A 17,960-nucleotide genomic window follows, 5' to 3' on the forward strand; every position below is an offset into this window, starting at 1 on the left:
CGCAATTTAATTTCCTTGCCATTATTGTTAGAATGATAATTTAAACCCCCCCCCCCCCCCCNTCAAAGGATTAGGAAAATTGAATTTAGTGGGTAAAAGCGCAACTAGTGGGAATGGGAGGGGGGGGATTGAGGAAAGGGAATGGAGAGGAGGGTACAATTGTCAACACTTACCTAGAATTCAAGAATCCTATTTTGTCTCCTTAACTCGAAAGAAGACACCATAAACCTTTAAAGTGAAATGTGTCCATACGTATTACGTACAATGCACATTGCTGTGTTTCAAGTCCATTAATAGGCTATAAAATACATACGGGGGGACCCACAAAGAATGAGACTTTAACGAAGATCTTGAGCTGTTTGAATATGCAGACAGCCTGATAGTTAAATTTGGAGTTTTTAACTTAATTAAGTTTTTAAAGGTATATTTAATGATATGGAAAAATTAGAAAGAAACAAGCAACGCAGCTGAAGGTACCAGAAATAAAGGAAAAATACTGAATAAGTTGTGTGCAGTTATCTCTATAATTTATCCTTTATAAGTGGGTATAAACCCTGGAACTTTAGTCTTGAAGTCGTCTTCCTATTTCATAGTTTTTTTCAGTCCAATGTATCACATATCTTCAACCGATCCAGGCTGAAAAATATTCATTTTAGGATGTGTGGAAACAGCCAATGTTTGTGGAAAACTTAGAACCCTTGAAAACTAGTGTAAACATCGTCTTCAATCTACCAGGTAGAAGACGACATTTGTATTACTTTGATTTCAAAGAGTAGGGTCTCAAGATAAAGAATGTTTCAAGCAACGGCGTATACAGGGGAGGCTAGATTCGTAAAAACTATTGTTCTTAATACTATGAAATATCACCATCTCCTAATTAAATTTTACCAGTTTGTTTGAAAACTATTGTTCTTAATACTATGAGATAACACCATCTCCTAATTCAATTTTACCAGTTTGTTTGAAAACTATTGTTCTTAATACTATGAGATAACACCATCTCCTAATTAAATTTTACCAGTTTGTTTAAAAAGATCTGATTGTTTCAGAAATTGAGGAAGGAAGAAGAATGGGAGTTGGGACACAGGAAAGAAAAGTTTTATTAGCATTAATCTTTAATTTGTTTCTTCTCCATTTTTTAATTAAATTTAACATCTGCTTTATCTCTAGGTTAAAATTGCTACTTTTTCTGAATAATTGATTGCATATTTTCCTGTGACCCTAAAATTGATTTGTTGATTACATTTATAGATATGTATCTATAAGTTAACTGATTTATTGATTGAAAATATGTAGCTTTAACTGATTTATTGATTGCAAATATGTAGCTGTAACTGATCTTTTTATTGCAAATATGTAGTTGTAACAGATTTATCGATTGCAATGTAGCTGTAACTGATTTCTTAATTTCAATAGCATAAAAATTGGTGGATATCGAGAACAGGCGTTGTAGGTTAACGCCATTCAGTTTTAACCTCTGAGCATAAACAATAAAGCTTGATCTGCCTAGTCTAAGTTCCCAACTAAATATGGATATATTCCATCTGAATCTATGATGGGAACTGCGACCCTTAGTACACCCGAAACCAGGTCGGTAATAGATGTCGTCGTATATATCAAAACTAAAAACTGAAACTCGTCTTCATTGTATTGATATAAACGAAGACCATGCACTCTAAATTTATGAAAAATTGCTGATTATTAAGGCGACCAAATAAAAAAATTGTGTTCGATCGCTTACTCATTTTCTTATTTTTTTTTTTAAATTTCATTTTATAGGTACTCGGGACATTAGCATAATATGTTATTTTTTATAGATTTTTTTCTTCGTTATCCATATTTTTCTACAAAAGAAAGATTTGTATAACGATTTAGTTTATTCAAGCATAATCATTACAATTTTAAATCCTTTCAAGCATCATTGTTATTATATTAAAAAAGTTTTACATTTTTTTATATTCTCAAAACAAATATTTTTGCAGTACTGTGACTTCCAATTATGAGGGCATCTCTGTAACAAAAGGTAAAAAATAATTTTTCCATTTTTTTGAAGTTAACAATTCTTTATTTTTTTATTTAGGATCTGGAACATTAAAACTTAAGGATCCTGGACTTAACAGTGAAACCTTGAAAATATCGGATCCAAATATTCCCTCATCCAGCTCTTTTCCAGGTAGACAGGTGGACAGGTAGACAGGTAGACATGTAGACAGGTAGACAGGTAGACAGGTAGACAGGTCGACAGGTCGACAGGTAGAAAGATAGACAGGTAGACAGGTAGACAGGTAGACAGGTAGACAGGTAAACAGGTAGACAGGTAGACAGGTAGACAGGTAGACAGGTAGACAGGTAGACTGAGGTAGACAGGTAGAAAGGTAGACATATAGAACGGTGGGTAGACAGGTAGACAAAATATGCTTTATAATTCAGATATTCACAGTGAAGAATTAGACTCTCCTTTCCTTGTGGAAAAATTTGAGCATAAAGAATATTCAGGTAAACATTTTATTTATTATTAAATCCCGATATTTATTCAATTTGATGTTGTAAACCTTTGCTATTGCAAACATAGATATCTGATTTAAATAACTATAGATCGAGGGTTCTAGAACAGAAAATTAGAGTTTAAAATTGAATTGAATTTCTTTGTCCCATAACTTGACAAGATATCATTTATACAGTTTGTTTATATAAGAAACTGGTAAATTTAGATTTTTTTTTCAATTGTTATAGATTTTGTGTTGTTCCCGTTTTTCTCTCACTTTAGCATTAAAGGTTGAAAAAAAGGGTCCTTGTCCTATTATACGATTTTTTGTAAAAATTTATATCTATTTAGTTTTACTTTAGGGTTAGGTCGGGTTATTAACACAATTTCTAGACCAAGCGCTGTGGCTAGGACAGGCTAAGGGGCAGTGCGCCGAGGCTAGGACAGGCTAGGGGGCCAGGCGCTGCGGCCGCATGTCCAATTATATCCATGTGTTAGGATATTACAGACAAAATGTTTGTATTTGCCTTTACTGTGCTGACCATGTTAATACTTCAGATCCTTCTCTACTTGAATCCCCATTTCTTGTTCAAACCTCGGAGGTAAATATATATATATTAACTTTATCTATCGCATATATATTTCAATTATCTGTTGTTTGATTGTGACCAATCATAAATTGAAATTACAAATTGAGATTTTAAAAAAAATTTGAAATCCATTAATGAAATCAAAAAAATCTGCGAAATGATTTAGTTTTATGATGCTCAAAGAAAAATGCCATAAAACAAACATTTAAAAACTAAACTAATTGATAGAAGCAGCCTAGCTTTTGCGTCAATCAATCAAGGCCCTACTCATATGTGTTTGGTGAATTATTGTGTATAAATTGCTCTATAAATTAGAATAATAGAATAAATGCATTTCAGATACAGTTGAAAAAAGAAGAAGAGACTCAAAATAATAATTTTGATTCACTTCCCTCATCATTTAGGTCTAGATATAATATTTAGAAGAAAAAAAATTATTAACAAAATATTAATTGATCTAAAACTGTTCCCTATTCAGCACCAGTGCCTCTGTTGATGAAATGCTTGCACAACTATTGGACTCTAACAACATAAAAGATGATGATGAAAATGCCCCTGTTAACCCAGTTGATTTCCAGCAGATTCACAATTCTTCACCGCATTCAACTTATCCACCTCAAAAATTTACACCCTCCAAAAGACCAACTTTACTGCCTCCAATATATCAATCCACTAGTTATCAACCAGAAACCATACCAACCTACTTAAACATAACTCAACCAACTTCAAATACTACTCTGAACACTAATTACAGACCTACTTTGTCTTCAGAGCAGCCTACTTCTTCCCCAATATTCTACCAACCAATCACACCATTTCCTTTATACCATGAACCTATAGTTACCCTTCCTGCCCTTGAATACCCCTTAATAGATGACATAAAACAGAACAACTTGAATCAAGAGACTGGTCGTCCACCTGCATACAATCCTCCAATAACAACCTACAGGCCTGTTCCATCCTTGGTATCTCAGGTAAAGTTTATATTTCAACCAACAAGATAAAAAAACAATTGTGTTAAAAAATATTAAATATTTAGGGTTTTTATTTTAATTTTTGAGTTTTGATGAATATAAGAGACAAATTTGAAAATCTTTCCATCCCCCTCAGTGGTGGCACACATTTTGGACAATTTCTCAGTTGAGAGTGTTGCTACCCAGGGCTAGGACAGGCTGGAGGTTGGCATCGTTTTGGACAATTTCTCAGTTGAGAGTGTTGCTACCCAGAGCTAGGACAGGCTGGAGGTTGGCATCGTTTTGGACAATTTCTCAGTTGAGAGTGTTGCTACCCAGAGCTAGGACAGGCTAGTGGTTGGCATCGTTTTGGACAATTTCTCAGTTAAGAGTGTTGCTACCCAGGGCTAGGACAGGCTGGAGGTTGGCATCGTTTTTGCAAACGAAAAAAGACTTGGATTGTTCAGAGAACAAAATAGTTTTAAATCATTAAAACAAATTTGAAAAAGAATGCTTTTATTGAACGCATGGTTTTTAACAACAAAAAAAACGAACCAAGTGGGTCGTTCATGAACGATGAACAAACGACTTTTATTAAAGGAAATTTGCGTAAAATTTTATTTAACTTTTAAAACTTCTACCACAGGCACTTTCAACAGAAAGTGGTGTAGATGCTGAGGTTACTAAATCTTCCATATCTGACCTACTTCAAGCTCTCATTCTTGAGGAATTTGAACAGTTACAGGTGGGCCAAATTTTATAACAATTTTTAACAAGGGCCAGGCACTGTTCCGTTATAGTTTTGAAAATTGACGAAATTGTCCATTAACAGATGGCAAAAACCGTAAATTTTAAAAAAGCTGTGCTGTAAACAGCTATTTTTACATTAAATAATTATTATAGGGTTGTTACTGCTCGCACTGTTAATAATTCTAAAATATATTCCATTAACTTCATTATTAAAATTGAGAAATAAAAAAAGCCGAACGTGCCCATTTCTAAGTAAGAATTTCACTTTTCAAGAAAACCGAGACAGAAGAGTCACAGAAGAAATTGATCAATCTTTTATCATTGCTCTCTACAATTACGCAAAGTGAAAATGAAATTGATGATGGGTATCAAGAACCAACAAGAAAACCAACAACTAAGTACACCCCAAGACCCTTATTGGCTGCTCCCAACATAATATCAAGGCCACAAAATGGTTTTGGGATAAGACCAGATATTTTAGGTAGAGATGGACATTGTTTTTGTAAACGGTGGTGTCGTTTAGAAAGTAAAAAACGAACGATAGACAAACAACTTCGATCGTTCAGAGAAATGAAAAAAACCGAACGATTTAAAATCTTTAAAAAGCTTGAAAAAAATTAGTTTTTTCGAATAAATTTTTAAGAAAACAATCGTTTTGTTACTGAAAGACCGATTTTACTGAACGAATGATTTTACGAAACAATCGTTCTGTGAGAAAATGAACGAAACAAATGGAAAATGAACAATAATTTTGAGAACGAACGAAATCAATTTTTAACGATTAAAAAACAAACAATTGGTTGTTTACGAAATACAAAATAGCCCAACGCGCCCATCTCTAACTTCAGGAGGTCTGGGTCAACAAAACTTATTTAGTAGGCCTGGCCCGCCTTATATCTCACAAAAAGAGCCGTCTAATACTGGTCCATCTTTACTAGGTAACTGTGATTTTATTCCATTAAATTTCATAATCTATTCATAAATAAAACCCTAATATGTTTTCTGTTTTTACACAAATACAAATATTTTCTATTTTATTTTAGATTATATGATTGCAGATCTTTTCTCTGTGCCAAAGCCCCCAACAAGGAGACCCGAGCTCCCACAGAATGGAGTAAATACTGCTGATGTTGTTTTTGGTGGAGTTCCACCAAAAAGACGTCCCGTCAACAGGCCCTCTGTTGGACCACGTCCAAGGCCAAGTGGTCAGAAAAGACCTCTGAGACGTCCTAATGGAAATCCATTATTTAATGCCCCGAATCCACCAATACAGCAAGCATTTACTCTCCCAAGTGATTCACTAAGGTCTGTTGTTCTTTTGCTTCATTGCAAAGGAATTGAGTCTTTGTAACAAGCTCTGATTTTCTAGTATCTATATTTTTTCCACCTGATGGTGTAAACCTTTGATATTTCAAACTTAGATTTTTTCATCTAACAGAATTCATAGTTTGAAATATCTAAGGTCTACGGCATTGGGTTGCAAAGAAATTGAGTTTTTTCCACAAACACTAATTTCCTATATCTTTGCAACCAAAACACGTATACCTTTATTATTTAAAACTATGAGTTCTACTAATTGAAATAATCTAGGTTTTAAATATCAAAGATTCAGCAGGTTGCAAAGATGTGGGGATGCGAAAATTTAAGTTTGTGGCAAAGACTTAATTTCTTTAATTGTTGGAATAATGAAAAAATCTTTGTTAAAGAGACTGAATTAGTATACTTTTAAGTAACACCCTTATTAAAGAGTTGTTTGCTCAATTTAAACAGTACTTTTAAAATCAACATTGAGGAAGTTTTTTCGTTTTCAGGTGTGATGAGTTTTGTCTTTTTCTTTACTAGATGATAACATGGTTTAAAAAATATTTAATTTATGCAGAATATAAAGATTTTCTATAAAAACATAATTTTTTTTTCGCACAGCCAATGGTTTACAGGGTACCATTGTATATCGGATATGCAGCTCTATAATTGAAACTATTTCGGAAACCCTTTTAAGCTTAAGAATAATTATTAGCTAAACTCATTCTTTTCTAGGCCTCAGAGACAGTTTAGCTTCTACGATACAAGTGGAAGAACTGCAACCACTGGAAATGGGTTTTTTGATGATAACGAAGTTGTAGCACACCAATTAAGTGTGTTAAGCCAACCTGAATTCCAAGATGAACTTAGAAATATAGAAATACCAGAACAGCTTAAGATAATTCTACTACAAATGAAGACTGAGAATCCCATATCAAAAAAGAAATTTAGTTTTGATGATTCAAGAAAATCTGGGGAAATCCCTAAAATCCAGTCAGGGAATTCAAAATATCAAACTTCCTTCAGCTCATCATCATCAATATCAAGACCAAAGCAAGGTAAAATAAATCATTTAATGTTTTAAAAAATGTTTTTCAATTCAGTTAACTGATTTACAAAAGTAGAATTCTTTGTTGTGAAATAAATTGTGTTGTTAATGGTTTTGGATCGTTTAAAAAATAATTATAAAACCTACAAGATTTTAAAACTGTATAGTATGCTTTTATTAAAATTTGTTATATCTTTAACCAAACAAAATGAAAAAACGAACCAAAAACGATCGTTTCCTTTGTTTTTGCACCGTTTTTATGTATTTTTTGAATATATCTTCTCTTTGGGTTCAAATTTGACAAAAAGTAAGAATAGCAAAGGTTTATATAAAGAAATTTAAAAAGCATTTACTGTTGTTCAATTATGCCGATTTTTACCCTGTAAGCATTTACAGGCAAAAAACGAACCAACTAAAATAAAAGTTATTTTTAGCCGCTGCAGAGGAACAATTTGGAGATGCTCCAGTGTTTGAAGTTGACAGAAGTCAAGGTGATTGAAATATTGTAAATAAGTTCTTTTTTTGTTAAATAAGTAATTCACCCGAGCAGACTGAATTAACCTCCACATACCCTCCCACATACTGCAACGGCCAATAGAAAGGTGTACAATTGCATTACGGCCGTGGGGTCCAGTTTTAAAAACCAATAACAAAGCACTTCCATTTTCATTTACATTTAAGTTATATGTCTCAAATTATACTATTATTTTTAAATAGTAAATGTGTATAGATAAGTCCAAATATCATAATATTTTTTGCCAGAGACCAAAGAATAAAGACATTTTTTTTTAATTTCTAGAACTATACTACCCTCAATTCTGGCAACAGAGTGGAGAACTTGAGACAAATTTTCAGACAGATAAAAGTTTTTCTCCTCCTTCTCCACTTCCTCTTTCTCCTTNTTTTATTTCTAGAACTATACTACCCTCAATTCTGGCAACAGAGTGGAGAACTTGAGACAAATTTTCAGACAAATAAAAGTTCTTCTTCTCTTTTTCCTCCTTCTCCACTTCCTCTTTCTCCTCCTTCTCCTCTGCCTCCTCCTTCTCCTCTACCTCCTCCTCCTCTTTCTCCTCCTTCTCCTTCTGTCAACAACCCCCAAGCTGAGGATTATTCCCTTGAGTATGAAGAATACTTAGAATTATATGGTTACAAGGAAGAAGCAGATGATTACTTTGAAGAGTATCTATTTCCAGATTCAAGGTATTAATACTTCACCTCTTCTATCATATTAGGTGTTTGTTTGTAGCCGTCAAAACGGCTGACCCGATCGGGCCCAAATTTTTTGTGGAACCTCACATGAAAGCTTATAAATGGTTAAATTTTGAAAAAATGTGGATTTTTCAAAATCCACGAAAAAAAAATGATAAAGAGCAACAATTTTAAGTTAAAATCGAAGATGGACGCGAATCGCCCTGGAAGCCTAGTTAGACAAACTCAGAGAAGTGGAAAAAAAAACTGGAAAATATAAAAAAAAAAAATTCTAAACGTTTTTTTGGTTTGGGCTTCAGGGACCAATTTTGTCCTGACTTTGTAAAATTATCTTGTTATTCCAAAGTTGAGTTTTGAAGGAGTTCATTTAAGACTTTTTTCTAAACAACAAAATTGACAACGATGTTTCACTGATGTTGGAGATTTTTGTGTGATTATGTTAACGAGGGACTGAATTTAGTACATTTAAGCTAGCTTGATGAACTACCTTCCGCGGGTTCAAATCCTGAATCACAGATTCAAAGTTAAAAATTTATGAGGTTTTGAATCGGTTATTTATGATTTGAACTGGCAGTAGGTAGTTCAGCGACCTCTCCAATTAATTAAATTCGGACCCTTTTATAAAAAAATAAATGATATATTAATTACTATTATCATATTCATTTTAGTCGATGTTTAAAAGCTCCCAAATAAAAAAGGAGTTGGAATTAAATTTCAAAGTGAATTTATCGTCTCTCTAATATTTGATTTAATTGGTCCAGAGTTCAGACTCTTTTCCCTTCTGTAAACCTAATTTTTGCGTATCTTTTAATTTTACATTAAACCAAACCTGCTCTGTGAATTATTTATAGCAACGTTTTTGCATTAAACTGTAAATGCTAAGTTAGAATATTTAGACCCAACTTCGTAACCACATCTTCACCGCGTAGTCCTATAGCAACACTTAAACCAGAGAGTCAAACAACTTCAAGGTAGGAAAATTAATATTTTTTCTCAATTTGGTCTCAAAATCAGATCATACATCACTGGAAAAAGAATGGGGTTTGACAGAAATAATCAGGAAATACTTAGCTTCTCAACTCAAGCATGGGAAAAGAATTCTTGGGTGTATAAACATTCAAAAATAAATTCAAAATACATTCAAAAATAACAATGCCTGCCTGATTTACAAGCTTTATCTAAACAAATATGAATTAAAACTCTATGTTTTTGTGTTTGAAGTCTGCTCATTTTTTGTTTTTTGTTTCTCTGCAAAAAGTGACTTGGGAATTTCTGGCTTCTAAGAGAGACATAATAAACACATCATAAAAACCACGTTATCTTCCACATTATTGATCAGAGAAAGGTTTCAAGAATACAGTTGTAAATCGGGCATTGCCATCTTTACATGGAGAGTCAATTAAAATTATGCTTAAAGTTCCTTTAAATGAATTGTTTACATATTTAAAAATTCATCTACCATTCCATTTTTTGGAGTTAGAAAACCAACTATATATTTCTATTTCATTGATAATTTTGATTATACTGAGTCTCTTTTAAAAACCACCGTGTATGCCAACATATTTATACGAGAATGTCCAATATAATACCAAAAGGCTTTACTATATATTTCTATTTCATTGATAGTTTTGATTAAACTGATTCTTTCTTAAAAAACCACCGTGTATGCCAACATATTTATACGAGAATGTCCAATATAATACCAAAAGGCTTTATTCTAGATTAGGATCATAAACATTAAACATACAATAAAACCAGGGTTTTGATGCTTACTCTGACAAATAGTGAAACATTAGGCAAATATTTTTGTATTCAATTATTCCTAAAAATTGGGTATTAAATGTAAAATTTGAAATTTAAATTTAAATGTACATATGATGATGCCTTTTTTCATTAAAAAAATACAATTGCATCCTATTTATGTATTAGGAACGTTGACAGATTTTTCTTTAAGAATGTCAGGCAAAAATCAATCAGTGTTTTCCCAATTACTTCTTTTAAACTTACAGGGACTGTAAAAGAAAAATGAAAAGGGGTATAGAATGAAATCTGAGAATCTCAGGAGTTTAAAGATACCTATAAGACATCTAACTGATGTTCCAGTCTCGAGAAATTAATATAAAACTAGCTGTTATATACGAAAATTCATATATATATGCAATTTTGTATAAAAGTTGTAGTATTAAACAGATCAAATTTAACAAATACGCAACCAATCTAAAAACAACGATATACCATTATAATTTTTATTTTGCATTTTTAATAGATATAATTTATAATATTTTTACATATATCCATATGTTCCGTATTACGTCACCAGAACTTCAGCCAATGGCAGTGCAGTATACTGGTCACGTGATTTCAGTCTGTATCTTGTGACAACGATATGTTTTATATTTATCGTTTAACGCCTTAGATTCTCAGTTTTCATCCTATACCCCCTTTTATTTTCATTTACAGTCCCCTTAAGCTAGAAACAATCGGGTTGCATTTGTATTGTATGCGTTTATGCCTATAACAAAAGGCTGTCTAAAAATATGTTGATTAACTTGTAGAGTTTTCTATATCTCAGTATATTTCAGACCTCTTGCTGTACAAAATGAAAGTGCAAACCCTTCTATCATTAACACAGAGAACTCTTCAAGCAAGTCTAAGGTATAATTCTGGTATAGTTTTAATCTACAAAACTCACGATTTGGAAAAATATTTTTAGCCATTTTGAGTGTGATGTGAAAAAGTTAAGATAAAACGTAACGTTAACAAAAAATATTCTTTGCACTGAAATGCATTGTAACGTACAGAACTATGCCCCAATTGACGTTTTATGATAGCAAAACGTTTCTTATCTTCTAGATCTTAAACCAAGTGAAAATGTAACGTAAGGTCTCTGAAAATATTTACCTTGCATGAAAGTGGAACGTTAAAAATTGTAGTTATATTACATAAGCAAAAGGAAATGCAAAAGTGTAACGGAGCTTACTTTTTTTCGCTAACATTTACTAAAACTTAACGTTGTATAAGGTATTCAAGTGCAGAGAATTCATAACGTAACGTTAGTCTATGCCATAAAATTTCATAATCTGCAACGTAACGTTTTAAACGTTTATACTTTTGATGAACACTATCGTAACGAAAGCTAAAATCTAGAAAAATCAAAACGTTGACATCTCTAGCATTTACTGACAAAGCTTAATTCCCTATTTAACTACAGTTTAAACCAGAACTACGGAGGTATTCAAATAATGTTTTCTTAACAATTATTCCATGGGTTTCATACAATTATATTATACCTAACTTTTAGGAATTTTAACAATAAATAAATAGCCATGAAATATGCGGGAACAGTTTTAAAGTGCTACATATAATTATCTAATTAAAAAACTAAATATCTTCAGCATTCCATTATCAGTAGCTAGGAAAACGACATTTTATAAATTCTGTCGATGTCTCCGAAATTCCGGGTTAAACTGTTCTAAACACTAGTTTATGAGAAATCCTCATCTTTGACATTTCTAAATTAAAATGATTATCTTTTTTTAAAATAAAATTGAATCTCTAGGATGAGATAAAAGAATTGTTGGAGCAGCTTAATGAAACTTTAGAACTGTTTAAAGGAAACGGAAAGCAAGAGACACAATCTACAGTACAGGTCTTGTTTACTTTAAACATTATAAATTTTGTAAAAGAGTTTAATCTTTGCAAGAAACTTAAATCTGCTAATCCCTATATCCTAGCAACTTAAAATAGAGTAAATCTTTAGAATTACAAACTTAGATTATATGTTCTAGCAAAATTCTTAGTTAGAAAAAACTAAATTGCAATAAAGAAAAAGGGATGAGAAAATTAGAGTTTGAGGCAAAGACTGAATTACTCTTTTCGCATCCTTATTGTGTGAACCTTAGATAGTGAAAAATGAATATTTAAAATTTCTACATATCCACCAATATCAGAGGTCTTCGACATCAGATTTCACAAATGTATATGGTTAAGAATAAATAAGAGTCTGTGGTGAGTTTTCAGTATCTTCAAAAGATCTGGAACTAATTACTCGCAACACACAACAATCTTTTTATTTTCCAAACTTTTATTGTGCACACTTTTGGTAAAGTAGACTTAATAGTTGTAAATGTCAAAGGTATACGACATCAACGAAATAAGAAAAGAGTTTTTTTTCTTTTTTTATTAACATTGCAAAGTTTAAATTGTTTTTTTTTCTGAGAAGTATAGATTTATTTTGACATTTAATATTTAATTGTGTGTGGTATCAGATAGATACTGACCAAAGGAACCTTAAGAACAGTGGCGTATCTTATTCACAAGAGTACCTTGAAAGGCTTGGTCTGATCAAAAATATTGAATGAGATATCCATGGGCTCAAAAATGTTATTATTTTTAATTGTGGTTTCTATTCAGAAGGGATTTGCAGATTTCTGATACTAAAACAAATGGAGAAATTTATTCAAAGTCATGATAAACAGAAAACTGTAGTCTAGGAAGACGACATTAAAAAAAAAATATTGAAACTATAAACTAGTTCTTTACAATACGTTCTGTACAGATCCTCAGGAGGAACTCAGAGAATCACAGGGGTATCACATAGACTTTATGAACGCAGCGTAGCTCGCGTAACATTAAGTAAACAGTCCCTTTAAAATTAAGTAAACAGTCCCTTTAAAATTAAGCAAACAATCCCTTTAAAATTAAGTAAACAGTCCCTTTAAAATTAAGTAAACAGTATTTTTAAAATCAAGCTAACAGTCCCTTTAAACAGTTCCTTTAGAATTGAGTAAACAGCCCCTTTAAAATTAAGTAAACAGTCCCTTTAAAATTAAGTAATCATTCCCTTTAAAATTTAGTAAACAGTCCCTTTAAAATTAAGTAAACAGTCGCTTTAAAATTAAGTAAACATTCCTTTTAAAATTGAGTAAACAGTCCCTTTAAAATTAAGTAAACAGTCCCTTTAAAATTAAGTAAACAGTCGCTTTAAAATTAAGTAAACAGTCGCTTTAAAATTAAGTAAACAGTCTTTTTAAAATTAAGTGTACAGTCTTTTAGAAATTGAGTAAACATTCCCTATAAAATGAAACTTTTTTATATTAGGAGCCTGAAGTGATATATGTGAATATCTGGAACAATGTTGGGGGACAGCTAGAGTTGACCGGACAGCAGCCTATGCTAAAAACTGAATTTGAGGAGATGAATAAAAAAAAAGATTTTTCAAAGCTAGGTACAAACACTAAACAGTGCAGTTGGTGTTGCTAGTCCCTCTTTGAGTTGCTTTTTAAACAAATAATAAAACATTATTGCTTTCAAAATTGAAATATGTTAAAGTTTACTTTACCGGAAAGAAACCGATTATTCGCCATATTCTCTTACTTTCTAGCTCTTATATTTCTGTAACATGAATTTGTAGACCTTAAACTATGATTGACGTCAGATATACTAATCAAAGTTTGAAATATAAAACATTAACATAATTTAGTTCAAAAGATAAAGTGGTAAAAAAATTTTGTTTGTGGCGAGTATTCAATTCTTTTGGCCCTGAAAGAAAAATGAGTAAAAATACTACCCATACACGAACATACATCGCTAACCGTACAGGGCCAAGATGTACAGCCCCTAAATCGGTTAATGATACTCTTTTTTTACAATCTTCGAAAACGTTTTCACCTTTTTTAAATTATTATAATCCTGGTATTGAAATTCAGATGTTTTTTAAGTATAAAAGCAAAATATAAAATATGATTTTTAGCTGGATTTAAATCACCGTCTTCTCTTGTCAAAGAAGAAGAAGAAGAAGTAAGAACTGTTGGAGGTGTAGGTAATCTTTCAAACATTGATTGATTGATGAATTCAAAGTCGTCTTTGACCTTAGAAATAATTAGCGGCATTTTACGTTACTAACCTGATTTTAGCAATATTCTTTTATAAAACAATAATAACAAAATAGCTCTAGTCCTGCAATTTCCAAAATGTGGTCTGCCTTTTTGGTGGTTTCGAAATTACCGCAGACATGAATGATTTCGTTCAGAATGAGACATTTTTATGTTTTTATTTAATAAATTGAAATATAAACAAAATTCTTAAGACCATTGGTATTTTTGAGATCAAAATATGGGAGACAACATTTTGAAAATGGCAGGAATAGGGCTATTTTGTTATTATTTTTTCATGAAAAAATATTGCTAAAATTAAGATAGTGATGTATGTAGAATGCCACAAAAAAATGCTAAGGTCAAAAACAACTTTGTAGTTAGCCATAAATTTATATTATTCCGGAGCTAAAAACTTTAGAATGAGATATCCTTAATCTCGATTACTTAATCTGAGTATCCACTGGACACACTTTTCATTTTCTTCTTAAACCGTTCTTTCTTGGATATAGGAGAGAAAAATCAAAAACCGGTTTTTTAAAATAAAATATTAATCTTAAATGGCGCGCAAAATTTCAAATTTATTGGCTTCATATACGCGACTCTGATTGGTTGAATTTTATACACTTTTCAGGATACAAGTACAAGATTAAGTTAGTCTCGATATTAAGAAAAAGGGAAGATCAAGCATTAATTTCGATATCCACCATTATAAAGTTTTCAGCTCGGGTTATTTAGAATATCATTGTATAAAAAAATATTTAATTTGTATTGATGAAATTTTAAATTCTTTTTCAGAGGGAAATAAATAATAAATATTTTTATAAAAGGAAATCCAGGACTTTCCTTGCCAGATATTCCCTTTTCCCATCAGCATCCATTTTTAAACCAGAACAAGAATTCTCAGGTTTGATTTTACAAAATAAAATCTAAATTTAATTGTCAAAACAAAAAATATTACTAATTCTCAAACTGTAATTTTCCAAACCCTATATCTTCCAACCTGACGGTGTATAACTTATATATATAAAACTTAAATATCATATAGCAGATTAGGACACGTTTTAACCGACTATATGTGGTGATGTGGCGAAGATGTCGGATAAATAATTCCGGATTTTACGTTATTAATATATTCGACATCAGTTTGACGGTGACTAAATGTTTGCAGTGTGAATATATACAGTGCTTAGAAAAGCTGAGTAATTCATACAAGCGTTCAGTTATTTAAATCCTTTACTTGCAAACATTGAGTATTAATTAATAATTCTAGAATAAAAGCGGTGTGAGATTGAATCTTCCCTCATCTCTGGAAAGGATTTTAGCTTCAGGTTCCAATAATCCTCTAAAATCTCACATAGAGGCACATTGGCAACCAACCTCTAACTCTCAAATTCTTCCACAACTCTTTAACAACCAGGTCAGCGAACCCATTTACTTGAAACAACTTGGGTTTAAAGGTCCACCGCTGGCCTCTCAAGTAAATGATTCGAAAACTGGGTTTGGGGAAAAATTTCAGGCCTGGGGGAATTATCAACAAGGACAGGTTCAGCTTCCTCTGCATCTAAACAATCCAGATTCATTTCCTCAACCTCGTCTTCAACAAATACAACAAGAGGTTTCTCAACATGAACCTGAAGCTGGTGGATCAGGTTAACTAGATTTTTAAGATGTGTTTTTTAAAACCAATTTTTCAGACAAATATTTAAAAGTCTCGACGTCACTTAATAAGTTGATTGAAAATGGAATTCCAGAATAAATTCAAGTTTTCGGTAAGATTGGAAAATATTTTTCTATTATTGATTTGTGACACCAAACAAGAGATTTTGCTTTTTTAAACTTGCTCAAGTGACCGGGGGATGAAAAAATATATGTTTAAAGTACTAACATTCCCTGATCAATGCTTTCCACAGGTTCTTTAACATTTTCAACAAAAGAACTTTGTTTTGTAAATCTCAGGAGGAAACATTGATCTCCATCTTTTGCAGACCTACAAACTAAATCCCTTTTGCAGACCTACAAACTAAATCCCTTTTGCAGACCTACAAACTAAATCCCTTTTGCAGACCTACAAAATAATTCCCTTTTGCAGACCTACAAACTAAATCCCTTTTGATCTCCCGTGGTCATCATAACCTGCAGGGATATCTTTAATTCAGGGAACTTGAATTTAATAGTGCCTATATTGGATATCAAGATGAAGCATAAAAGCTTTGTTTTATTCAACACAAAGGTTCCTATGATTCGATCTGAGTTCATAAAACTTATATTTTGTTCAATTTGGATTGAATCCCGTTATGAACAATGGTAGCAAGGAAAAAAATATTCCATTGTGTCGATATAAAAATAATTATTTGATTATCAATTTCGTTCAGGTTTATCACCCCCAACCGACATTGCAAAATGGTTGATGGAAAATTCAGAAATGAAACCAATCGAATTTAGAAGAAAACCAAGTGCATTTAAATCCCCAGGTAGCTTTCAATCAAAGATATTTCTTATTTGGACATTTAAAAAATTAAATAATTAAGTTACAGTGACATAACTAAAAGCTGTGAAAACATGCTTTAAAGAGAAATAAGTCAGAGTACTAATTCATATTTGTTTTCCAATATGAGTTGCATATATTACATGCATACAATGAAAACCAGAAATTTTCGTCTTACTCTTCTTTTTTTTCATCATGAAATGTTGCACCTAGGATTTTATGTCATTTGGTGCACTGCCGCGTTTTGTCTTATATAGTTTGTATGTGCAGTACTGTACAGCTTGCTCTAGCTGTTTAAAAGTCGGTCTGGTACCTGAAATGTACTGGATTTTACAGTGGGCATACCTTATCCACCAGTCTAATTCATGGATCAAACATTTTTCTCCAAATTTAAAAGCGTTCACATGGAATATCGAGATCAAGACATTATTTGTTGAAACAGATGAAGAAAAAAATTAAAAAGGACAAAGAAAAATGTGTTAAAAGTTAAATTTTTTCCCTTCTTAATATTATTTTCAGTAAACGTGAAGGCTCCTACTGCGCTTGAACTGTTTGGAAACTTTAAAACTGAAGATTTTAACCCCCTTGAAAACTCTGCAGGAGTATTTAATATCCCCAGCAGTATTTCTAAATTCTTTTCCGACTCGAGCAAACAGGAGGATACTACAGCACCACCAGTCAGGCAGGATGATTATACAGTTTTTAAATATTTAGTTATAATTATTTTAGACCGGAAACTGAAAAAAAGTTTAACGACTTAAACGTTTATGTATTTATAACAGATATAATTAACAGGTATAAGTTAACCTTATGTAAAATATATAAAGCACTTTTAACAAATATAACAGGCATAACAGATATGACAGATGTAACAGTTTTAAAAATTTAATAAACAGATATAACTGATATAAGAAATATAACCGATATAGGAGAAATCACAGATATAACAGATATAAGAAATATAACCGATATAGGAGAAATCACAGATATAACATATATAAAAGTTTAAACAGATATAACAGATATCACAGACATAACAAATATAACAGATACAACAGATATAAAAGTTTTAACAGATACAAAAAATTTAACAGATATCACAGATATCGCAGATTTAACAGATAGAACAGATATGACAGATTTAACAGATATAACAGATATGACAGATTTAACAGATATAACAGAAATGACAAATATAACAGACAGAAATCATCATGACTACAGAGCCCCAGACAAAAGTCCAAATGAAGAGCTGGAAA

The 17,960-nt window shown here is 31.7% G+C and overlaps 2 protein-coding genes across 2 annotated transcripts; both read left to right on the top strand.

Moving 5' to 3' along the window:
• The first annotated feature begins 1,514 nt into the window (after positions 1 to 1,514).
• LOC111697860 (uncharacterized) lies at positions 1,515 to 8,085 on the top strand. The gene is made up of 14 exons (XM_023467995.1): positions 1,515 to 1,590; positions 1,983 to 2,023; positions 2,081 to 2,173; positions 2,431 to 2,496; positions 3,044 to 3,087; positions 3,415 to 3,479; positions 3,554 to 4,049; positions 4,675 to 4,773; positions 5,052 to 5,259; positions 5,627 to 5,716; positions 5,822 to 6,083; positions 6,816 to 7,138; positions 7,563 to 7,619; positions 7,928 to 8,085. The coding sequence occupies exons 1-14, from the start codon at positions 1,553 to 1,555 to the stop codon at positions 8,083 to 8,085; spliced, it is 2,040 nt and encodes a 679-aa protein (XP_023323763.1). The 5' UTR covers positions 1,515 to 1,552.
• A 1-nt stretch (position 8,086) lies between these two features.
• LOC111697861 (uncharacterized) lies at positions 8,087 to 17,710 on the top strand. Its single transcript, XM_023467996.1, has 12 exons — positions 8,087 to 8,331; positions 9,237 to 9,311; positions 10,923 to 10,995; positions 11,900 to 11,989; positions 13,441 to 13,567; positions 14,093 to 14,161; positions 15,044 to 15,120; positions 15,487 to 15,633; positions 15,733 to 15,865; positions 16,589 to 16,687; positions 17,221 to 17,383; positions 17,614 to 17,710. Exons 5-12 carry the CDS (start codon positions 13,513 to 13,515, stop codon positions 17,708 to 17,710), a joined length of 840 nt encoding a protein of 279 aa, XP_023323764.1. The 5' UTR covers positions 8,087 to 8,331; positions 9,237 to 9,311; positions 10,923 to 10,995; positions 11,900 to 11,989; positions 13,441 to 13,512.
• Positions 17,711 to 17,960: the final 250 nt, after the last annotated feature.

Source organism: Eurytemora carolleeae, unplaced genomic scaffold (assembly GCF_000591075.1).
Source record: "Eurytemora carolleeae unplaced genomic scaffold, Eaff_2.0 scaffold285, whole genome shotgun sequence".
NCBI classification, from domain to species: Eukaryota; Metazoa; Arthropoda; class Copepoda; order Calanoida; family Temoridae; genus Eurytemora; species Eurytemora carolleeae.

Coding starts and splice junctions, on each gene's coding strand:
- LOC111697861 (XM_023467996.1), top strand. CDS start 13,513: ATGCTAAAAACTGAATTTGAGGAGATGAATAAAAAAAAAGATTTTTCA. Junction 14,162..15,043: donor AAGAACTGTTGGAGGTGTAG/GTAATCTTTCAA, acceptor TTTTTATAAAAG/GAAATCCAGGACTTTCCTTG. Junction 16,688..17,220: donor AAGTGCATTTAAATCCCCAG/GTAGCTTTCAAT, acceptor TATTATTTTCAG/TAAACGTGAAGGCTCCTACT.